The sequence below is a fragment of the Pholis gunnellus genome, assembly GCF_910591455.1.
Source record: "Pholis gunnellus genome assembly, chromosome: 19".
NCBI lineage: Eukaryota > Metazoa > Chordata > Actinopteri > Perciformes > Pholidae > Pholis > Pholis gunnellus.
In genome coordinates, this window is record NC_136546.1 from 16,194,959 (window position 1) to 16,220,645 (window position 25,687).

The window sequence follows — 25,687 nt, forward strand, 5'->3', positions numbered from 1 at the left end:
CTCTTAACTTGCTGTTTTTCTGTTACTTAATGCTGTATATACACAAACTTGGTAATGCGTTATCATTGATATTTGGCAGCTTGGCGAAAAAATAAACAAGTTCCCACCGCAGGCTTGCACAGTTGCCATGGAGATATAGTTATTATTACACAAAACACAGACACAAAAAAACAACTTAGTTAGGGCAAGCTTGGGGATTGGGTTGGAATGACTTCTTCGGTAAGGTCAGAGGGACCTTCATCGGCAAACTTTGTCGACCCTTTTCCTGCCCTCCAACCTCCTCCCTCTGTGGCCGTCTAACAACATCGCACTACTGCCAACATCGCTGAGGGCTTCTCCCTCGTCTCCTTCCCTTCCTTTCTCCACCTCCCTTGTTTATTCCCCTGTTTTTTTGCCACACCTTTATGTGTCCTTCACTGCTCAAACACAACTCTCTCTCTCTCTCTCTCTCTCCCATACCGATACCGGCATCCCTCTACTTCTTCCCTACGTCTCCCTATCCTTATCAATCCTTTCCTCACCTTCACACCACCTTGTCTCTCTGCTCCCCATCTGCTGCAGCTTTATTTAACCGTCCATCCATCCTCCACACCTTTCCGTTTCTTCCTCCGGACCTCGTCTGGTGCCCATTTATTTCTCTCATCCTTCCCCATGCATCCCTCAATCCCTTGACATCCTCCCTACATCTAACCCATTCTGCTACATCCTCCCTTGTCCTTCACTGCCTCCCTCTATCCCCCCCCGCCCCTCCCTTTAGTCCAACATTATCACCACTAGCAGTCAGGGCTCCACAGCAACAATCACGCATGGACAGACTGCACCATCACCTTTGCACGCACACACACGCAAATTCATGCAAGCTCAGGCGAAGCTCGACACCGTAATCAACCCCACACATGCAGAATCACACACAAAACATCAACGCTCTCTTCCTCCTGTTCCCAGGTCTGTCATACACACTGATGGCACACACACACACACACACACACACACACTCTCAGATGTAATCACTGTGAGTGCTGAGAGTGCAGTGCAGAGTTGTGAGACTTCTAAATGCTACTGCCTGCCATCAATCATAAAATCCTTTCTGGGGATTGGACAGCTGACACTGTCTGCATTACGCATCGTCTCTCTTTATTTCAATCAATCATGTCCTCCGCTCTGCAAAAGGCCCACAGATTGCCAAACGATATTGGCTCGCTTTCATCAGACTCGGTGAGTGATTATGTCGGATTCAGAGGAGAGATTTTGCTTTAATTTGTTTTGTAGTTTGTTCAGGTTATCTGTTTTTGTGTTTTTTTTAAGCGAACGTTTTCCATTTGCGCCGCCTCAGTAACGGCTGCACACCGGCAGAGTTGATATTATGATATGATGTGAAAAGTTTGTAGCAGTATAGAAAGGATTTCAAATGTCTAAGTGCAGGCTGCTATTGCACTCTAGGCAATGTCACTGGTGGGTCAATAAATACAGACAGCGACACAGACTGAACTTGGCTTTAAAAAGTTGGATGTAAAATGATCTGCAGACTATGCGGGTCAACAATTGTTGCCAGAGGTGGCAACGCAAGCAACTTCTTCTGTCAACTCAAAATGAATCATGGCCGCCAGTGAGTATGAGGGAAAGTTTAAGAAAAGCACCAAACATACGTATTACTAGGAGAAGTGATATTCCAGAGATATTCTTTTCCTTTGTTTATACAGTTTTTTTGGGGGCATTGCATGCTTTTGCCAGACAGCGCCAGTGGCGAGATGTCAGGTCACGGTCAGCGTCTTAACCCCGAAGCCATTTCCTAACACAGCTGCTCGTCGTTTATAACGGTGATTCAGCCAGGAGAGTTTCATGCCCATCAAAGCCTTGGGATTACTCTCCAACTGACAATCACCAAATATTGTCTGTGCAGAAAATGACAGGCTTTTTATTCTCAGAACCTTTTGAAGCATAAAAAAAAAAAAAAATTCCACTTTGCAACTCTGCTATGACTGTCCTTTATGTGACAGAGTTGGACATTGCATGATGTTCTTGTACCACTGCCAAAGCTCTTCGGATGAGGGAGAGAGGACTCATTGAATCATCGAGTCTTGTACTGCAATTAAATCCCATTCTATTGAAAACTGTGAGGGGAAAATCTACTGTGATACAGGTAAGAAGGACCAAGTTGCACAGACTTATAGTTTCACTATAGAAATATATTCATATATTCTATTTCGTGTTTTTGTTTTTCACCTGAAGTGTTGCATAATGTGTCCAGTTTTTATACAGGTGGCCCTGTGGGAATCAAAGTCCCAACCCTGTTAGTGTTAATGGCATGCTACTGGGGCACAGCATTGCTCTATACACACACGACTATGTATGGACTCCCCTCCACACACACACATATACACACTCACACTGAACCACCACGTCTCCTTCATTCAAATACATACTGTGCTTCTATTTTGGTGAGACGTGACTACCGTTTGGGCTGATATGCTGATACGGAGCCAGGCTGAAAGCTGAGACTGCATCCGTATCTCACTTTAGCTGCCGTATTCAAAAATACAAGAGATTGCCGGATCTGATTACTGTGTGTGTGCGTGTGTGTGTGTGTGTTTGCGTATGCGTGAGTATGACAGAGGGAGGCAAGAGGAAAAAAATAGAAGGCAGTATAGATGTGTGTCTATGTGTGTGAGAGAGAGATAAGAGTGGAGCCAAACCAGAGGGCAGGTGTGTAAGGTAATAAGACCAAATCAATTCATACTGAGAGGAAGGAGGAGGAGAGGAAGAGGAGAAGAGGGCCTAAGAGAGAGGGATGAGTGGCGAAGGCAAAATGATTACAGGTAGAGATGAAAGTGTAACGTTGAGCTCTGTCTGCTCTCACACATCACCCAATATCTTCTATAGTCCTTAAAGGGATTCCAAACTGAAACAAAACTCTTCTTCAGCGGTGCCTTCGGGGACCAAGTGAGGGAAAGCGGGTTCTCTGGATTCATATTTCAAAACATCAGAGCGAAGAACAGAAAGGCTGCCTCTCAGCGTCTGTGCCTTATGGATATGACTTTGTGCATTGCATCTCGGTGAGTGTGTGTGTTTATTTTTGTGTGACAAAGAACAAAACAGAAAAAAAGTAATATATTTATAGATCAAAATAAAGGCAGCGTTTGGAGAAGCGACAGAAGACCTTGGCAGACGGGAGTAAAAATGTGACCCATCACATAAGAAAGCTGCTGTCAAAACACGCTTTTGTACCTTAACTTTTTTCTTCCACGCTACCAAAAAACAAAGACGCTAACACGTATCAGGACTGTAAAAAGCTGTACCTAAACCTTTGAAAACACAAATGCACTTGTCAAAATGAAAGTGATGTTCAGGTGAAGCAATAGGAACTGGAAGCAGGACTTTTCACTGAGTCATGTATATTTGGTGTGTTAGATTAATAAAATAAATGTGTTGATTAATCAATTTGGTAAGTAACATCAAACTAAACAATATTATTGTCTTCCTGACATCTTAAAGGAACAGTTTGACATTTTTGATAAATACCATACTTATTCGCTTTCTTGTCAAGAGTTAGAGGAGAAGGTCGATGCCACTCTCATGTTTGTCCGTTAAACAAGAAGCTACAGGAGACGGTTAGCTTAGCATCAACACTGGAAGCAGGGGGAATCAGCTAGCCTGGCTCTGTCAAGTTCAGAAACACGCCTACCAGCGGAGATTCCAGGAAGTCAAGAATTAGTTAAAGCACTTAACTCCCCATAAAACTACAACTTTGTTTTTCACATGTCTACTTCCAGTCTTAAGCTACTTCTCTCTTAAAGCTGAAATATATGAGACTGCAATTGATCTGAGACATTTTAGCATATTTCCAAATTTGTCATCTGTAGCTAACTAGTTAATTATCTAGTGTTGCATGATACACATGGCAAGGTCTGGTAGACAAAAGAGACAACAGAGTCAAGAGAAACAGGTTTAAAATGAACAAGATGATGTCCAGGGTGGCGGGTGGCGGGTGCACAAGGTGAAATTGGATTCTCATCCCTCATAAAAGTGTCTTTCCGTGGATATTGCTGCAAACACGCTGCCCATTTTATGTTCCGGGCCAAAAGTGTTGGAAACAAACTGGCTCAGCATTTTATAAATTATTCTTTGGTCCCATTTGAGGGTCTTTTGGCCTAATAATTAAGTTCAGTTGTACCAACTGAGCATATTCTGGGCCAGATGCACTGACTCTAGCGACCGTCTTTTAAGCATTCTGGTCTAGAAAGACCAAGATATCAAACAAGCTAGAAAAGCCTTTTTTATCATTTCGGTGAGATTTTGCAAGGTGCAAGTTAGAATCATGCAGAAATGTAGGCAGAGATTTAATGAATGAGTGAATTATGTGAAAATACACTAAAGCTCACACATTTGCAAGCTGTACCATTTGTTGTGTTGCTGCACTAGTCCAAAAAATAACAAAAAACTTTCAGTATCAATAATTGTACATATCCTTATTAGACAATAAACACTTTAAGACAAAGAACTTGTAACGTTGAATTTTACAAATAAGCAAATGCCATTTCAAGACACAGAGAAGAAGAAAAGGTAAGAGAGGGATATGATTGTGTTGTGTTAAATTGCAATGCTTTTTCATTCTATAATTTTGAAGTGATATCCTGTCTCTTGGTATAATAATGGCCTAAAGCTGCCTTCTTATCACCTCGGTACTCCGCGCTACATGGCAGAGGTATTGTTAAAGCCATGTGAGGAGGCAGATCTCATTAAAAGCATACTTGAAATCATACGTAAGTTATACAAGAACAGAAAGATTAGCTTCACAAACAGATTCAACCTTTTCATGGCTACCAGAACAGAAAACTCAGGCTGGATGCAGTTCCTTCTTGTTTCAACAGCCATGAATTGATGGGAGTCAGCGTTAAAAATGAGACCTTTAGTCCCTCTGTGGATCGAACCTCTGAACCCGAGGAAGAGTCTGCATTGACCAAGTGACAGTAAATCTTTGGTAGAAATATCAATAAAGGTCGCGCTCCATATTGGCCAGAACTTTATCTGACAATAACCCTTGGCTTCTTCTCAAATGTTGTCATTTTCTGGCCACTGTCAACTATAGAACGGCTATAATATCAAATAGGGGACTTGCAAGTCAGACAAACTATCCCTTCAGTACAAGTTACTATCAAACGTGAATGTGTGTGTGTGTAACCCAGTGAAAGACTTCCATCACTACGATGTTTATATAAAGGCCAGTGTGGTCTCTAAGATAGCACTGTAATAACAGCTTGCACAGCCAAAAGGAGACTTTCATCCCAAGATCAACAGCATTAATCATTTCAGGAAGTGCCCCGAAAAGGTCATATGTCACTTTTAGGTGAAAGTGTCTTCTGGTATCGGTAGAAAAAGCAAAAGAGGAAGTCAGATGATGTTGCCAAACAGTCTGTGTCTTACATTTTTGTACCCGTTCCATAATCTTTACCATGTATTGATCATTGTGACCATGAAGATGAAGGTCCTCTGACCTTAGTGATGCAGTCTTTCACTAAACCTAATCAAACCTCAACAAAAGCTTTTTTGTGTCGCTCTAGAAGACATTAGTACTCACCTCCCTAATCCTTCTTTGGTCCAGCAAAGTTCTCTATCAAATGGCGTTAAGCACACAAAAAATTTTAAGCAAACAGACTTCAATGGAGGCGCAAGGAAAAACAGCAACAAAGGTAATAAAACAGTCAAAAAACGTTCAGAAAATTCCTGTGTAGTGTTATCCAAGTGTCTGGGATACATTAGTGAGCTAATGGGAATCCCCCAAAGAACTACTTTCACTAAACTATCGCTAAACAAAGCATTGTTGTGTGTTGCATCTTTCGTTCGGGCTTTTAATTTTTGTTTGATCCGCTCTGCTTAACGGCAATCATTGAAAACTTTTTCAGGGACCACAGAGCGCCTGGGCAGGCGAGTTCTTTTTGGCCGAACTATTCCTTTTTAACCCAAATCTCAGAGGGCACTGATACGTGAAACACTATTTGAAGGGGCTAGCAGGTAAGCTTGCTAATCAGCCTTTTGGACTCCTGCTCTTATGTAGCTTATTGGTCTTTTGAAGGTCAGCTGAAAGGTTTATCTAGGCCTTAAACCACTGTTTCTCGTCAGACTACAGCACGTACACATTATTTACTCCACTGTCACAGAGTCAACACCAGAAATATTTGGCTCCCTCCACTGTCTGCCATCTACGGTCATTACTGATAACTTTGCAGTGTTAAACGACCCGCTCCTCCATTAGTCATCTGTTCATCCATACGTCTTGGGTATCTATCCATCATCGATCCATCCTTTCTTGTTATCGTCTGCCCCTCCCCAACTCATCTCCCACCCGGCCTTCTCTCCGTCCATTCATCCAAATCCCAATCCCTCCATCCCAATATCGATCGGCGCACAGACATTCATCCATCCTTTATGAATATGTCTACCCGACCGTCCATTCTTCCCTCCCTCCTTCCTCCCTTAGCTCCTTGTCCCAGTTGAAGGGCTTCTACAGCGAGACTTAACGCTCCACCACCTTCCCGCATGTGAACACACGGGCACTCCCTTCAGGATGCAGATGCAAAGACACACATACTTCGTTTTCACAGCTCCCTGAGCAACTCCAATGGGCCCGAGACAGACGGATACTGTGCAGAGCAGCGAAAAGAGAGTTAAAGAAAGAACAAATCTGGGAGGAATAATGGAGAGACGCAGAGAGAAAGGGCAACGATGATAGAGAGCGACAAGAATAAGAAACCAAAAGAGAAAAAAGAAGCTGGTGAATAGAATAAAATTAGACCTAAGAGCAATTTACAAGTTTCTAACCATGTTAGTGTAACTGTAGATAATATGATAAACTGTATAGCTTCTTGGTGATTTTAAAATATTCATACTGGTGATGCTTCTGATACGTTTCCTTTTAGTTTTATTCTCACTCGACATGTGTGAGGATCTGTACACATCAGAGGGCATTCTCTGGACCTTGTTTTTATTCTAAGGATCTTATTATTTTAGATCACAATTTTGTTCTATTTGACTTTTCTTTTAATTTTGGATATTTTATTCATCTCTCTGCAGCAATGTGCTGAACTACCTTTTATATTGGCTCCCTGTTGATGTCTAATAGTGATGTGGATTCTCAAGTACAATCTCTTAATCAGTCCTGGATAAAGTGGCTGTTATTAAGGCTAGATCAGCTCCTTTGATCAATTCGCCCCCCTGGATGAATGACAGTAATCGCTCTTTTAAAACGTACCCGATGCCAAGCTAAGCGTTTGTGGAAATCCACCCATCATTACTTTTAATGGATTTTTAAGTCCAGCTGACATTTGTTTCAAAACAAATCATACATGTTAGAAAATAATTGCTGAAAACCTGTAAATTGTGGAGTCAAACCGTTAAACTGGCCTGAAATCAGGGCTCGATGACATAATCCCTCTATAAAATCTAGAGCACATAGCATCAGTGGTGACAGGTTTGCATAGGGCTAAACGGGACTTCAGAAATGTGGTTAAAGAGATACCTTCTTAGAAGCTTGTAGATGACATCATCCTAAAAAATCTTTTTAGACACCATCAGAAACCATGTGACTCCTGCAAAAGTATGGCTTCCGAGTAGCTTTCAGCTGTCGTAGACGTGCATCCTTTTGGTCAAGTTTCAGTCTGGTTTCCGTCGGTTGAACTCAACAGAAACAGCTCTTCTCATCTCGTCAAATGATCTCGTAACGATGCAGAAGAATGTTCTATATTGGTTCTGCAGGATTTCCGCTGTCATTAAAATGACAATGGCTTGAGCACCTTAAAGGTCAGTCCACCTTCAATAAGCCTGGGCCCAAGTTATGTCTTGACTTCTAAAATTCTCTTTTCGCCTGCCTTAGCAAAAGACTTCTCTAAATCGCCTATAAGTGGTCCAAAATGCTGCTGCCAAACTTTTGACCAAAGTCCTCCAAAAGGTCCCATGTGACCACCATTTGGATTTTTTTACACTGGCCCTCCCCTGAAATTTAGAATCTAGTTCAAGATTTCTGTGGTCACAGAGCTGCTCCGTCCTCTCTGAGGTCCTCTGATCAGGGTTTGTTGGTTGGTCCTCACTCCAGGCTCCAGACGAGAGGAGACTGTGCCTTTGAGGTTGTGGCTCCTAAACTTTTGAACTCCCTCCCATTGGACTTAACATCTCTGGACACTGTGGACACTTTTATGAAGCAGCTCAAGACCCATTTGTTTGGAGTTGGGTCTTTTATGTTTGCAGTTTTATGACTGCATTACATGTTTGATGCTTTATCTGTCGCTTTTAAAAGATGCTGTGTAATTAAACATAGTATTATAATTATAGACCGTATAAGAAGATGTTTTATCATGGGCAGGTTTACTGCTGATGGGAGGACGGTTAGACCGTAAGTAGAAATAAAATGTAATCACTGCTCCCAGCTAAAAAGCCTTATCTCTCTTCTTGCGTTTTCCAGCTAAATATTTAGTGTTGATAACCTTTTCTGTGCTGAGCAGCTTTCCCCCCCAAAAATCCATTACGCTCAACGGAATATCAGTGTCACCCTGAAAATATGGTTGTTTTTTTCCTTCCCCATAGGAAGTGTTCATCTGACACCAGCCACATCTCCTTCTCATAATTATGTGTAATGAAGCTCGAGGCATTGCTTCGCAGTCGCTTTGGCCATTATAATTCAAGCACTCCTTTGATGTGATAAGATCAAAACGACTGCGCAGGCGGAATATCAGGATTCACGGCAACAACAACAATAGCAACAACTGCATCAACAGGATGTGCGTTCTCACGGAACAACGGGGGAGCGTTTCACCTTGAGGGGAGCGGGCGAGCACCAGCGCAGTTTGATGTCTATTAAAATAAAACGGAGGGAAAAGCAAGTGTCTGTCTGTACGTCTGCCTGCGCGCCCTCCGTGTCAAGCCGCCTGTCTGCCTGTGTGTAAATATTGAGGCAGCAGTATTCGGCCAAACACCATCAGCTCATCCATCAGCGGTGGTCACGCACAAGGTCGGCTTCCAGCACCGTACGATACACATCTTGGCAGCTCAGCAGACACACAAGCAGCCGGAGGTATCGCTCGCTCCAAATCCAGTGCGCGACCCTTTGTTGCATGTCGTCGCCTCTTTCCTCTCACTCAGTCTTGTGCCATTTTCATTGTATGGTTTTTCCTCACACTACTACAGGAAGACACCAATGTGTTTGCTCGAGAAAAACACTTTGGACGAATGTTGTCACTCTTTGAGTAGTGAGCCCCTATGAACTTTGCCATACATCGATGTATCTTTTGATACATGTCCTCTTTGTTCCTTGCATCGGAGACGAAATAACTGCCATTGCCGCAAAGGATAAACTTCCTGCTGTTGAAATAACGAATCAAAGAACAATACCAAGACTGTGAAACCGAAGCAGCTGCAGAGAATTCGGCCTTGATTAGTAAAAATAGCCTTCTCCCACTGAGACATGTCAAATGTCTTCAATGACTAAAAAAAAAAGGGCCAATACTTATTTTTACAATCTGCAGCTTAACTGAATTCAGTGTCGGATTCTGGGTCCATTTTTGGGTGATTTCAGCAGCTAAGGCGCCATGTTTTGATCATAACTGCAGTAATGAAGTGTATAAACTGGCTTCCTCTCCATAGCATAGGTGGCTGAGGCTCATGGGCAGTGTAGCATTAAGAGCTATCCGCAATAGCAAACATGAGGAGAAGAAAACTTGGTTTTTTTAAAAGAGAAGTAAAAGACAAAGTCATACATCAAAAAAACAACAAAACATCGTCTGTCTAAACTAATGAAGTATTGCAATCACACTTTGTATTTTACTGATAATTAACATTGTTTGAGTGATATAGGGCACAAGAGTGTTCTACACAGTGGATGTGATTCCGTGTGCGTGTCAGTATCACTGAGACTGTAGAACAAATAATACAACTGTGTAAGGGTTCAATTTAAAGCCTCCACTGAGCTGCGGAAGGATGTAGATTGAGTCAGCCTTCCCCACTCAAAAGAAAAAGATTTCACTTTTCACAGATTCCACTCTTTCACAGTTTCGCAAACTGTTTCATGATGACAGCGTGAGCTGATACAGTGTCATGGTTTTTGCGCCCTCTCTGTGAGCCACCGAATGCTTTGTACACGACACGCTACAATCTCAACTAGGAGGAGAACTCCCGCCGTGTTTACGATAAATAAAACAAAGACATCTAGTGTGGAAAATTGCAGTTCATGAGAAAGCTTTGCAAAGGAATAAACAAACAGAAAAGTGAGGTGCTCTTTTTGGAAACAGATAAAAGACCAGAAAAGACTAACGTAAGAACATCTCTTAAAGAAGTACAGATGCTAGTAGGTAAGACAGGAGGAGGGTCTACAACACTCAAAAGCCAGAGCGACTCATTGACTTAAATATGAAACCAGAAGCTAAGTGTAGGGCTCAAATAGCTATAGACAGCTACACACATCCGTTACTCTATCCACGCCATCAGAGATCAATTGGTGAAGAGAGAGTCACCTCCAGATGTGTTGTGAAAGACCTTGTCATCAGCAGCAGCAGCACTCAGCAGTAACATCAAGCTGGGAGGCTCTAACAGCCTCCTGCTCGGCCCCTTGGACACATTCCAGCGTGAAAACACACCTTGCTGCACCATTTTCCGCTGCAAAAGTTGGTCTGAATATATTGGCTGAATTTTGAAGTCTCCAAATTGTGCAGAATAATGGGGCTGTGCTGTTGTCAGCACAGCACATGTGGTGCCACACAATTACAGCCAAACGTCATATGTAGACCGGGGGCAAGGTTTTCCCCTCATACGGTCGTATTCATCACAACATTACAGATGTAAAAAGAAAATGTTCATCTTTGACAGCATCAGTTAAAGTAGAAGAACATCTGGAAATGGGCTTGTGGTTAGTGTGAAATAATCGTATCCATGTTTTATATAGTTTTTAGAGGAACATAAAAGTCAACTATCACAGAGAAACATTTGCAGACAACCAGCGTGAGTCCGCACGCCGCGTACTGCTGTCAACAGCTGTGTGAAGTCGGGCTTTGCCTTTCTTCTTACACGTTTCGGCACAGGCATTATTTGCCGCGTTAAACATAGAACTGTGTAATCATTCGACGTTCGAGGATGAGACGTTTTAAAGAAAGTTAATTAGCAAAGAACTAGGGCGAAAAGAGGGAAGATCGATGCTGAGAACTAAGAAAGGAAGAAGTAGCCTACTTTCAATCCGCGTTAGTGTACTAGAGGAAGCAGAGGTTCCGACAGAGTCATCAGAAATATCTGTTCGCTTCAACAGAGCTGATCCATTTGCCTGATCGATGATATCACAGCACCACATTTGCCCTGAAATAAACTGAGTGTCTCTTAGTGAGGTTTACTGTCAATAACACCGTTCAGACTTTGCAGATTGAATTCCTGCAGCAGAAATGTTACTTCTGAACCACTGCGAAATAAAAAAGGGTTGCATTTTGACTACAGTTTCCCGGCACAAGCTGATTGGCCTGTTGTTTTTTCCTGTCTGTACCTTACGGGCATCTGCAGATACGATGAACTAGCAAAAGCTCATAAAGGCTCTTAAGAATCTGGTGTCAGTGAGTTTGCTTTCAACTGCACAACTTCAAAAGATACAATCAGACACATTTATATGGGGCTATAGAAAAATACTAGCCATGTAATGAGCACTTGCTGTACATGATCCCATTACACGTTACCTGCATTCACCAGCAGTTTCTCAAAAAGCCAGCACCGTCATATTTTATTGACAGCTGAAAGCCAGAATAGTACAATAATGTTTTTATCACGGAGAACCACCGGAACAATAGCAACGCAGCTTGGACTGATCCAGGTTGTCGGACGGATTTGGCACAATGGAACCACCTCAACAGGACCAGTGGGGGGGGAAGGTACTTTTTCTGCCTCTATTGAAACACGTCGAATGGATCGGCATTCAAGTGTCAGTGGCCAAGGTATGATGGCTGCATTCCTCCGAGTGGAGAGAGAGAGGGAGAGAGAGAGGGAGAGAGAGAGAGAGAGAGGGAGAGAGAGAGAGAGAGAGGGGGTGGAGAGAGATAAAGAAATGAAAAAGGTAAGAAAGACATCCACAGAAATGGTGGGCAAGACAGACCCTGGCGGCAAGAGAAACTGACAAATTAGAGGCTGAGAAAAAGAAAACGCGACAGAAAATCTATAGACTCGGAGCTGGCATGGCGTGTGGCCCTTGTTGAAAGCGGAGTTGCACATAAAGGATAGTGAAGCCTTTTTTATCTCACTGAGTCGCGGCGATGAGGAAGGAGGTCTAGAGATTGTGTTTGTTGCCAGAGAGTGCAGGAGCTCCCGTCGCTTTCAACTCAAAGCACTCTCAAAGTGGATTAGCTTCAAAATGATGCACACCCGGCATATTGCACAATAACTGTGACTGAATATCATGAAATTATAGGAGCTGGAATAGAATCAGACTGAGTGGGCTTTTTTCAAAACTCCAATATCTTAATTTAAGTCGACAATTTATTCCAAATTTGCAAACCAGATCCACCGACATTAACCAAATTCACCGGTAGATGTTTTTCCGTTTCATTTCATGTTGAGGGAATTGACGTTTGCATATATTTGCAAAGCCAAACTGTTCCTGGTAAAATCCAACATGTCAAGAATGATTTATCTGTGTTTTTCTATTTTTTTTTTATTCTCACTGAAATGCATCTCAAATGAGTATTGACTTCTTTTGGTTCGAACGACTGCACACGACGGTTTTTGCAATCAGGTAACACACACGGCGCACATGCAGAGATACCATTTCTGCATTCATGTCGCAGCTTCCAAAGTGGTAAATTATTCATCATGTCCCTCAATGGTGGAAATGTCACAGGGATGTACTGCCACTCTCCGATAGCCTACGGACACCGTATGTCAGGCCCTGTTACAGTACATATAAAGCTTGTACTTGTACATTGGGGTTTTCTTTGTATTCCATCGGATCATGAATCATTATCTCACCGTAATTCTGCATTACGCCGTGTCGCAAAGCCGTAATTATGCTCCATTCACTGTATTCAATTAACTTGCACACCAACAACATCATTAACGTTCCATCAACGTAAACAACGCGCTCCACTGAACCAGCCAATGGAGGAAGGCCATCGGCTGCCGTCATTGGCTGATTTAGTAATCATCTCTGTGACAGGTTGGTGGGTGTGTGGACCGATATAGCAACCGCAATAGGGCCACAATCATCGGCACACAAAGTGACTCACCAGTGGCATAAGTGTGTGTGTGTGTGTGTGTATGCAAAATTGTATTGGGAGAAACACCATCTGATCTGCTTTGATCTGTTTGCTCTCTTGTATTTGGTACCAACTCTCTAATTTTCATCTCTCTCTTCCGCTCACAGCACTATGAGACAGCGTGTGTTTCAAATAATATTACTGTCGCAACTAATTCAGACTTAAATAACTCATTTCCATGTATTTTTCTCAATATGGAGATATATAGGGAAATAGGGAATTTGGGGAAATATCCTTATTCGCCTGGTAGTCACGAGTTACTGTGGACCAGAATACACCGCTCTTATGTCGATAGGGTAAATATAGTATTTTGTTGGTTTAGCTGTGTGGGACTATTTCTTGGCCAGGCGCAGTGTTTGATTCTTCGCTGGCAACCTCACAGTGACAACAAGACTCGAGAAGCTGCACTGTGAAACTTCAACCTGTCGTTTTTTACTCTTTGGTTTTGTACTGATTAAATAAAACAACATATAATGTCTTAATCATTGGGCTTAAAAATACTTTTTCCCTTAGAAAATTAGGAAAGAGGCACATCAGAGGATAATTTTCTCTGAGGTAAGAAACGACCCCCTGAATGGCGCTTATTGAAATCGTTGTAAAATGCACTAATAGCCAAATCCAGAGTATTGTATGGTCCCTGAGAAAGAGGCGGGACCAAGAGCTGGGAGGCGGAGTTAAAGAAAACGCTAGTGCACTTGTGCCATTGATCAAGATTCGCGAGATCTTCGGCATCAGTATTTTATACTCGAGAGTCGAGCTTTTTCTGCTTAATGCACGACAGAGCAACTCTGAAGGAGGCCCCGCCTCCAATGCTGTATCCAGTCCTCTTTATACATCCATGGCCTTAATTAGAGAGACGTGCAGATTTAGGTACTTTTAGACAGTCAGGCTAGCTTTTTTCTCTTGATTCCAGTCTTTATGCTAAGCTAAGCTATCCAGCAGCTGACTGTAGCTTCAGATTTAGTGTAACATACAGATTTGAGAGTGACGAGAGAGTAGTTTCTCTCATCTCATCTAACTCTCTGCATGAGAGTAAATACGCATCTTTTGGATATCTTAAACATCTTCACCCATTTGGCCAACATATCCTTGACTATACAGATATTTAAGTCAACATTTTTAACATTGTTATTCATTAAAAGCAGTACTTTCAAACCAAATCTCAACAAATCAACTCTTACTTTGTGGTTAGTACTATTTTCACTGCCAGCAGACGTGTTGATTCAACAACAGCTCCACACTTGATCCCACAGTGTGAGGACCAAATCACATGATTACAGTACTTCAATCAACGTCTCCCAGCGTGTCTGAGACGCCTCGATTCGGCCTTTCAAATGTCGCTGAAACAATTAGTATGATTCGTGAATTGGCTGAAAAAAAAAAAAAAAGAACCTGTAACAATCATAATCAACTAACTGTTGAAGTCATTTTCAAAGCAAAAAGGCCACACGTTCTCTGGTTCCTGCTTCTGTATTGTGAGGATTTGCTTCTTGTTTTTGTCTCTTATGTAAACTGAATATCTTTGAGTTATGCACCTTGGGTTTTACAGAAAGGTGGTCCATTGAGCTGTGGTTTGCCCCCCCCCCCCAAAAAAAAAGAAACCTGAGTAACCTTAAAGGTAACTAATAAGCCTAGCACACAGGAATACACTACATTTACTCTCATTTGGATCCCATGCTGGCTCAGTTTCACCTGTTGGGACCGACCATACTCGACACACGGTGACGTCAGCTCTGAAACAGACGTACCTCCAACCCGGAATCACTGATCCCTGCATAGCTACAGTGACATCGCATATCTCGACCAATTAACTTGGTAAATGAAGCAGGAGGAGGGGGGGGGGGGGGGGGGGAATGCTGTTAAGTGTTAACATTAAGACATCAGTTCCACTACATAAGACACGCTGACCAGCATTGTTTTCCTGCTTGGCGGGGTCAACTATTAAGTGGGAAGCTTACATGGCAAAAACAATTACCTTCCGCTGAGAAGCAAGCGGAGAACGAGGCCGTCTTTTAATTTGTGGTCAGTTAGGTTTCCTTTAACACAGAGGGATGTGGGCAGCTTGGTTTCCTGTGGGTGACTACAGCAATGACACTATAACTTAAGATCTTTATCAATACATTCTTACAATGTGAGACTCATCGGGCTGCGACTACAGCAGAGCCGACTGTGCACGGGCGAACTGTAACACACTGTAATGTTAAGACCTCCCACTCAGCTGGTGGTGCTATCAGCTGGCTACGCTATTACAACGACTAACAGAGCAAAACATGTTGTTGACTATGGCATAGCATTAGTTCCACCACATTAGACTCAATGACTATCACTGTGACAGCATCTTATTCACAGCACACACACACACACACACAAACACACACACACACTGGTAAAACCCTCCCCTCTTTTGTCACCTACTGGAACACACAGCACAATGGTTTCATGTATGTGCAGCACATGAGCCAATCTCATCGGCATTGTGCTGTAAACACATGTTGGCTGTTGTTTCCGAAAAATGGGTTTAAAATGAAAAACAGAATGAAAATGTGCATTAGGACAAATGTGCCATTTCACAGCACAATGGACTTTTCACAAGCACACATTCATATACGTTGGTAAATGGATTGACACGCATGCTATCAGGTCTGTAACAGTGTCCTATTCAACGCGACAAAGGGTCTTTACTGTACATGACTCCATGAGCGGAGGATGCTATGACACAAGCACTTCTGCTCATGTTTATGCATCAGTGCACGTGTGAACAATGTCCCATTCTGTACCTCGGTATGTCTTCAGTTTCCATACACATTTCTAGATCTTCTGTTACTGCATCATTTAAAGATTTTTTTTTTTTTTTATGATAGCAATCAAAACACCACAAATAACAGGCCAAAGGTCCAAGTGTTTGGTTTTGGGGCGCACAACTCGTTCTCACCGCTCTGATTAGCGGTGTTTCCGGACGCAACTTTTTCTTCTACGACCACTGAGCACTACCTGCTCAGCACTAAAACAGCATCCCGACAAACGTTAGCAGCTAGCCGGTTGAACACAGAGCAGTTAACAGCTAAAGGAGTTCCCTCGGGAGTAGGTGGAAAACAAAAGACACATTCTTACATTGGCCAGAAACACAACTTTAAATGAATGCAAAGATTGCTTATGTTCTGTAAATAAGTAGCCATGTGCTAACATGTTTGCCAGATGAACTTTAACCATAATGTGTCAACGTTGTTTTAAATTTCTCTTCCTTTTTTTCCTGTGATGGATTTTCTGTCCGTATGATTTAACAATCATCGTGCTTCAGCTAAACATTTCTTGACCTGACATTCGCTGCTTCATATCGTTGTTAAAGGTCTACATGGGATTTTCCTTTTGATGTGAAGGACTTACATGACTCAACTAATGACAGCACTTCCCATTGCACATCCTCACACACACACACACACACCTACAGACCCTTCCCTATTGTCTTGCCTGTTACCAGTTTCCATTGACACAGATGGTGATGGGAGAGTACAGTAAAGAGAGAGAGACAGAAGGAGTTGATTCCATGAGTTTATATCAGCTCTATTGCTCCCTCCCTCCATCCATCCATACACACCCACCCCCCAAATAAATCACATGTACCTGCCCCACACATCTATCCATCCAGCCAGCCATCCATCCATCCCTCCTTTACTTCCTTTCAATTTGTCACTCAAAGCCTCCATCATCCATCAGTGCTCTATATGGACTCTTAGCACGGAGCTCCCACCAACAGCCATTCATCCGTTCAATCCACCATTTGTCAGTCTGTCCCTGAAACCAGATCCCGGCTTGTATCGTGACCTTTTACGCACCTATTAGCATCTGAAATGTGACCTTTCAGTCATCCATCTTTCCATCTATGCGCCCATACCCTGCTCCATGTCCCGTCACCTAAAGACGTACGTGTGTTTTCTTGTCTTTTGCTGAACTGTTACCAACAAAAAAACAACCTTACTTTCTCCGGATTGATCTGCCCATCCAGCCCCCCCCCCCCCCCCCCCCCCCCCCAGCCCCCTTAGGATCAATAGTAAAGATGAACACTTACCAGCTGCATGCCACAGATGAAGGCCAGGGTACACCTGCCACTGCAGCACCCCATGGTGTTCTCCTCCTCTCTCTCCAGTGATCCACGTGGAGAAGAAACTCTGGGTAAAACTCCCCAAATCCTCCAGCTGGACCTTCGAAATCCCAAAAGCCCCCCCCCCCCCCTCCCCCTCCCCCGGAGGACCGTCTGGCTGGCTGGCAGCCCAGGTGGAGGCTCTCGCTGCTCGGCCTCGGAGAACAGAGTGCAGCCCCTGTATACTCGCCGGAGCTCAGGGGAATAAAAAGGCTGCTACTTCATTCAGATGGTCGGGTCGCTTGACGGGTAAACCTGGTCCCCTGGATTCCCAAAACACATGAGGGGTCAGGGATCAAAATGGACACTTGGGGATGATTCAAATCCACGGATTTTTCTTGACGTATCCGGCGTTTAGTTGTGCAGGAAATCCCTTTCCAAGCCTCTTGTCACTGAAGGCAGTTTGGTATTCTGAAAAATAAAATCAGGTGGTGTGGTGCATTTTGATTGATTGGGCAGAATTAAGTCAGATTTGTGATCATGTGGGTCTCTTGACACAAATAAACTACCCGGTACCAATGAAACGAGGGTTACAGTGACTCTCCAATTATGTCCAAAACAGGGACTACTCGTTCAATCATCATCTACTGGACCACAAAGTCTACGATCACGTCGGCTGGTCGCATCCTTGTCACAGAGTCACTCACACAAACACTTGAAAGCCTGTCCAATCAAGGGAGAAACGCTGATATTAGATGGATGGATATCCCAGATTAGATGTTCTTTTGCTGGATAATCCGATTAGGCACCACTTTGGATTTGGCTGATTAAAACAGCCTAATTTTGTTGTAGGGTGGAGGAAACAAGTGAAAGTGGTCCCTGCTGCCTCCTCTCCTCCGCTCTCCTCTCGGGGGAACTAATGGGCATGTAGCGGCAACATCCTCTCATTCACACCGGAACGATAACACCGCGTTTCTTTATCTATTTGTATTTATATTTTTATCTCCAACAGCGCGGTTGTAATCCAGTATTTTTTCCTCTTAATTTGTTGAGTAAAAATGTTGCATGTCACCCGCCGCTGGGAGAGGATTTCTGCGTCTCTTGTTGGCTCACGTTAACAAGTCCTCCTCCGGTTCATCTCTCCGTCAGCTCCACAACACACAACCGCCGTTTTGACCGCTCCACCGTGTCCGCCTGCCCCGTCGGTCGGTTAAATTCACCGCCTCCACTCCGTTAAAGCGAATACATCTCTACACCGTTAGAATGAAAAAAAGACAGCAAACAATGTCCACATTTCGGATGGAGAGAGACACAAGGTGAGACTTCAGTTCGAGGTAAGTCTCCAAATGTAACGTGCGCAAAGCGATGTGAGCGCGGAAGAACGGCTAAGTTTTATTTCATCGTCTCTGGGTTGTCTTCGAGGAGTGCAAAAGGGGAGACAATGGGAACCGGGACGGACCAACGGACCGAGAGACACAGCCGCGAGGAGCGTCTCACGCTTGCCATCTGTCAAGTCAAACACCACCCAGCAGCATAGCTGTTCTGGTTGTGATTTTCTAAATAAAAGTACATCTTGGAACGACCCTGGCTTGTGATGGAGGAGAGCTCTCCAATATTACTTTGGCATAGATAACGTGTATATATATATGTATATATACATATGTATATATATATATATATATATATATATATATATATATATATATATATATATATATATATATATATATATATATATATATATATATGTATATATATTCGGAGACCTGATCTAAGACCCAAGCTGCATTGGGTGCAATAGACCAGTAGACTTTATTCAATCGAATTGGGGTCCATGCAGGGTCTCTGATCAACACTTGCTGATCATAATCATCACATGAGAAAGAAAAATTGTCCAGAGAAAATGTTCCTATACTATGTGGTGTTCTCTATCTGTTTAGGTCGACCGTATTTGGACCAGGTCTGATTGTCGTTTGGTTTTCTTTCTTTTGTTTTTTATTTATTAACTTCTGCACCTCAGACTCGAGTCAGGTTTCCTGGTTGGATTAAGAAAAGATTGGCCATTTGAATACTTTGTCGCACTTGCAATCTTAAACTCCACAAATTGGTCTGTCCGACGTTTGTGCACAACATTTTTGCTGGATTGTGCTGACACCTCGCCAGAAATCATAGGCCTTGAGGTTTAATAAGGGGGGTGGACAACAGTGGACAACAAATGTACCTTATTGCTGCTAAACCTATACACACATTTTATTTGTGGAATATTTTCACCAAGTTTTATTAAAGTCTATCTATTTTTGTCTGCTCTGCTTTTTTGTTATTGTTAATTATAGCTTAATTATATATTTTCAAGAGTGGACATTTTTCAATCCATTTTTTTTAAACTTGACTTCAAGAATAGTTCAGTCTTTAGACTCTTTTATGTTGAAGGCTGTAAGATCCTACTTCCGGCCCTGTGGCCGCTGCCTCCCGCTGACTTGATGAGGCTGATGTTCCGCTCGGCAGGGGAGCGGCGGGGCTCTTTTCACTGACTGAGACTCACTAACATAGACAGAGAGAGATGTGGCTTTGGTCGGCGTGCAGCTGCTCAAGAACATGGCCTTCAACCATTAGAGTGAATGAGTCTCTTATGGGTGATTATTGGGGGGGGGAGGAAAGGGACAGACTATTTAAAAATGTTGTGCAGTATCATTAAAATTGCTCACAACTATCCATCAATTATTGGAAAGAGCCTTGGGTTAACACTTCAGAGGGTGACTGCCTCATTTATGAATGACACTTCATTTAGCTCAGTAGCTCAGTGTTGTTCCCACAGTGTCTGGAGTACAATGAAAGCAACACGGCTATAGACAACAGCCAAATTAAGCAACAAACTGCACCTGGAAACAAGCAATTAAAAGTGGTGTGTGTGTGTGTGTGTGTGTGTGTGTGTGTGTGTGTGTGTGTGTGTGTGTGTGTGTGTGTGTGTGTGTGTGTGTGTGTGTGTGTGTGTGTTGTGGGGTCACTTGTGCCACGCCCATGAAATGGCCAGCAGTTTAAACAGACACAGAGGTGTAAAGGCTATCACTGCTTTAGCTATACAACATAATGGTCTGCTTTCCCCTCACCATCAATCTCTGTCAAAGTCTACCCCTCCCACACACACACCCAGGAAAACAACACATTCAGATACACACACACACACACCAATGCACATGCACACACTCGAAGCCACTCGCGGTGCGACAGGAGTTTAATTATGCCGCTAATCTTGAGTGACAGTGGCGTGTATAATGGCTGATTCCCCGGGGGCCATGTGTCAAAGCATCCACCCATTCATCCAACCACCCCTTCTTCTATTTATCATCTTACCTACTTAGTCATCCATCCATCCGCCCATGTTTCTACTCGACTTCTCCATTTATTTATTTGTATCCCCATCATCCTTCCACCTCTCTTTTTATGTCATTTCCTGCTCGTCTTCTTTCTTTCTGTGGCCTTTCTTTGTAATAGTCACCCTCTCTAATTTTCTCTGTGTCAGACATCATCTGCTCGCTCACTGAGGTTACTGACCGGGCCAATTTGGCCGGTGCCCAGGGGCTTCTGACCACTGAGACCTTGGCCCCGGTTCACCTGAGGGTGTGGCCCCTGATGGTCAGAGGTCTGTCAGCTCGGGGGGGGGGGGGGGGAGGATATATCACACATCTCATCTGTGTGTATAAATCTGTAAGCGGGATTCTGAGTGGATTCAAAAGCTAATATCACAAGCCTCTCATGAAACAAGTGGATTTATTGATCACTGTATGATGGAAAATTATTCTGCAGCAATTTTGATATGCCATTAATTGTTAAGGCATTTTAATAATATACAAATAGCACTGGCTCTCAAACTCTCAAATGTGAATATTTAACTTAATATCTTTGTATTTTGACTGATGGTTGGACAAAACTTGGGCTTTGGGATCTCATAATAAGCATTTGTAACATTTTATTGATCAAATAATCAAATCTTTAATCATGAAGATAATCTGCAGATGATAAACTATGATGGAAAAACGGTGTCTTGCATAGAAATAAGTAAACAGAAGTATTAAGATATGTAATCAGAGCTGGTTACAAGCAGTCATGTCCAATATTGGTTTAATTTAAAAGCTACTCTGCCAATTTGGTAAATCCATAAATATGTTTGTAATTTTACATTCTTCTTTTTAATCCTTATTTTCCCCTTAAGACGCTTAACACAACATCGGGAGCACACCGCATTGAATTTCATAACAAATAAGTTGATGACAAATAAACTTTTAAGTCCTTCTGATTTGTTAAGTCATTCGTATTAATGCAGGATATCCGCTCTAGAGCCGCACATCAAGGCACAAATCCACAAATGCAAAAGAAGCAAGAAAAGCAATTACGATAAAATGAAGTGCAGACTTGGAAACTGCCGTTGACAAAAAAAAACAATGTCAGCAGAAGATCCGCTCAGTCACATGATCTGCCTCAGCAGATGGAGCTGTCCAGCTGTCGTCGACATGTTTACATTCAAATTAAAAATGTTTCAAACATTTCAAAACAATTTCATCTATGATGGCTAAAAAGTTTTTAACAAGCAAGAGTTAACACTTTCTCTCGCAATGAGAGATATTACACTGTTCAAAAAACACGATACCTGGAATGGTAGTAAAATGTTTCAGGAAAGGCACTCATAAATATATAAGAAAAGACAAATGTTGTACAGTCATTTCACTGCTCTGTCTGACGCTGCTTCCCTGTCAATAAAGCTAATTTGAATTAGTTTTTGACGAAGAGAAAAAGTGACAGAGAGAGAGAGAGAGAGAGAGAGAGAGAGAGAGAGAGAGAGAGAGAGAGAGAGAGAGAGAGAAAGGGGCTTCACCTCCCTCCAGATACTGAGAGTGTGAGTACGTGTTTCTTACTTTATCTGTCTGGACCAGATGTCACCAGATGCCTGCTGCTGCCAGCCTATCTCAGCCCACACACACACACACACACACACACACACACACACACACGCACGCACGCACACACACACACACACACATGCACACACATGCACAAGTGCAACACACAAACCCTCTGCCACTTATGACATGCTATACCTCCTACACGTCGTCCTATCTGCAAACTAATCTAACTGCAGAATACATCTAGTTGAAAATAGCCTATACACCAGGGAAGAGTAGACCAGATCGGCTGTTTACGCCACAGCAAATTGAGGATTGACAGACTTTAGATATACTTTGACAATGACTGAGGGTGAAAACGAGTCGGAAAGAGATGGAGGGAGAAGCGAAGTGACAGAGAGAGAAAAGAAGGGTAAGGGTAATGCACCGATGAGAAAAAAGGTCACCTCCATGTGAAGGATTTAGTGTAACAATGGGGGAGATAACTATCAAACAGAAGAGTGGAGATTATAGGAATGTTGAACTAAACCAGACTTAAACATTATTTGAATGCATTTTAAATTACTTTTCTTGAAAATGTCCGAATAGATTTTTTTGTCCACTTTGATGCAGTGGAGACAAGCTGTGAACTCAACGGTGACATAATACCTCCTTTTAAGTTGAAATGTTGAACTAATTTACACATCCATAGAGCAACATTAGCATTCATTTGGCCAGCACACATAAGTTCGATGTTCACTCTCCTTTCAGCTCTCTTTTTGGTCTCCACAGACTCCTGAGGGCTCTTTAGCTGCTAAAAGCGTCACTAAAAGTTAGCTCCACTAGCTGTAGCAGCCGTTTGGTGCTGGTGCCGGCTGTGGGCGGTGGGGTCTATCAGAGCTTTAAGCAGAATACAACTGGGCGTTGCTCTGATGAGAGTTGTGATACTGAATCATAACCGAGCAGTTTTGGGGCGTAAAAACAAAACAATACGCTGAAAGGAGCTAAAACCCTAAATAGAGCTGAGGAGAACTGAAGAGAAGGCTGAAAATGTTCTCCTGGTACATTCCTAGAGCGACCACTTTCACTTTATACAAAGCAATGGGATCCAGTGTTACTTTAGAGATAGGAATCGTATTCTTTTTTACTATTTTAAAATGCAAAATTGGTTCTACTCAAAAGTTTTGAATACCAATTGCATATAGTGAAGGCCATTAGTACATCATGACTGAGGCCACATCAATACACCATCCACTCCCCTTTACACTGATGCGCTCCAGAGTAATAAGAAAGAGATTGCTTTATGCCAAGAAAAAAATAGGGTCCAGAGCGTTTAAGTCCTGCTGACTTGCTGCAAGACTCCAGGACGTGAACGCGTCCAGCCGCAAAAACAGTGATTGTCGTTTTTAGAATAGTTCAACATATTTGCGATATATTTGTCATGGTATTGGGTTTTGTTCAGATTATTTCCTGTTTTACTTTGAGGTTTCCTGCCTCTTGTGTGCTGTGTTTGGTTTTACTTCCTGTCTTTCCACCACACCTGAGCGTCATTGGTTGATTGGCCCCTTGTCTATTTAGTCCTTATGTCAGCGTCAGGTGGTCTGTCTCTCTTTCCTGATATCTACAGTCCTGGATCCATCACCTCATCTTCCTCGGTTGCGGTCCTCCCTTTTACTGGTTCACCAGCTTTTGTTATTAAATCTAGCGTTCTGTTCAGTTCAACCTGCCTGCCTCGAGTCCTGCGTTTGGCTCCTCCTGTGTTAAGACATATGTGACAATATTGTCACCAGTCATATTTGGATTGCTGGCATTGACTCCAGCTGACGTTATGTATTCCCAACATATAGGCTTGTTAGGTCGGGACAAACATAGTCAAGACGTGCCGTGGAGAGCTTCGTTGTTTGCAGCTAAGTGTCAGCAAGATGAAGAATAATATTTCTAACAGAAACAGACACCTGTCACCGTCTGGGGTGAGGAGGTGGAGCTGGCGCAGTCGCATCAACAGTATGGACAGATCTGACAACACAGATTCACTCTAAAAGAAAGACGACAGACAAGTCGCCGTGTGGAGTTCTGCTGTTGTGCATAGGGAGGAGACGTCAATATAGATTCATTTAACATTATTATGACGCTGACCCTGGACCAGCCAGGAGGTGGTGGCAGAAGGAAAGGTGAGGTTCAAACTGACCAACGTCTCGGCAAACAACTCCCAATCTCTTGACGTGCTTGTGCAGCAAGAGAGCAGCTTTTAGCCGTCGGCTCAGCAGGCGAGGGTGGTTCGTAAAGGCGCTCAGTTTTCAGCACCACTGTCTTCTTTCTTTAAGAAAGTTGTGCCACTGACAGCCTCGATGTTTTCAGACAAGAAATCCACCGACAATGGAACCTGGATTTCTGCAGATGCAAAGTATAAATGACAATGTGGCTGTTAGGAATCCAAAGGTTTATACGACACCGCTCACCATGTGCAGGCGCACATTTACTGACCATGTGTGCCCTTCGGACTGAAGAGAATTCAAAGATTCTATTCACAGCTGCCAAATTCACAGAAGCTTTTCAGAGTCATCCATGAAAATGCAACACGGTCAAATAAAACTGCTCATCATTCTCTTACTCATGCATCAGTTGTGTTACGAAATGGGGGAAAAAACATATATAATGGTAAGGAGCTGCAATCCTCTTTAATGCAAGCAACACACTGCACATCTTTACCTTTTTAAGGTAGAAATAGAGACAAATACCCCCCCCCCCCCCCATCTTTGATTTACACTGTTGAAATAATAATGCAGTCTCATTAACATCCCATAGTGTCATTTTAAGGAATTTAATCTATAATCCTTCTGATGCATTGCTTCAGGCCTCTTGAAATGATAGCAATTAATTTCACAATTAGAATGATTTCATATGCCTTTAAGAGATCCTACAGCCAAGGTGTCTTTACCCCTATAATCATTATAGCTCAGAGTGATGACTGTTTTCTGCTGCTGCCAACTGTGTTTATTCTAGACTTTATGAGGCAAATGGTCCTTTTTCCTTTTTCTTTCCAGGAATCCAAAAAGTGTTTCTTTTTTTTATTGAATTATTTATATAACTATATATATATATTAAATATTTGACTTTGCAAATTGTGCAGAGTGAAAGAACTTAGTCCACTTAAATAACGTCCCTGAACATTTTATTCAGTTCACCTTCTTTAAGGTAAACAAGGACGTGTAAATACGACAGAAAACACAACGCAAGCAGCAGCAGCAGCACTAAACACAACCGCTTCCTTAAGAAATCCATTTGAATCTTAAATTCAGCAAGTATACAAAAATAAACATCATGGGTAAATAGAGTGCTTCTAAAGGTTTCCATGCTAAATCAAAGGCAGAGCCAGAATGTGTGCGTGTGTGTGTGTTTTGTCTCTACCGTGCGGATATAGACATTTATGCAATGAATCACACACTAAATCAGTTTTATTTGTGCTC

General features: G+C 42.7%; 1 protein-coding gene across 2 annotated transcripts in view; it reads right to left on the bottom strand.

The window, feature by feature from the left end:
• nkain2 (sodium/potassium transporting ATPase interacting 2) overlaps nucleotides 1–17,385 on the bottom strand; it is a gene marked incomplete at both ends in the record, with an annotated part of 59,725 nt that extends 42,340 nt beyond the window's left edge. For both annotated transcript variants that reach the window (XM_079179771.1, XM_079179770.1), the window contains one exon: nucleotides 17,332–17,385. In XM_079179771.1, coding sequence (XP_079035897.1) covers nucleotides 17,332–17,385 — 54 coding nt within the window. The remainder of the gene's footprint in view (nucleotides 1–17,331) is intronic.
• Nucleotides 17,386–25,687: the final 8,302 nt, after the last annotated feature.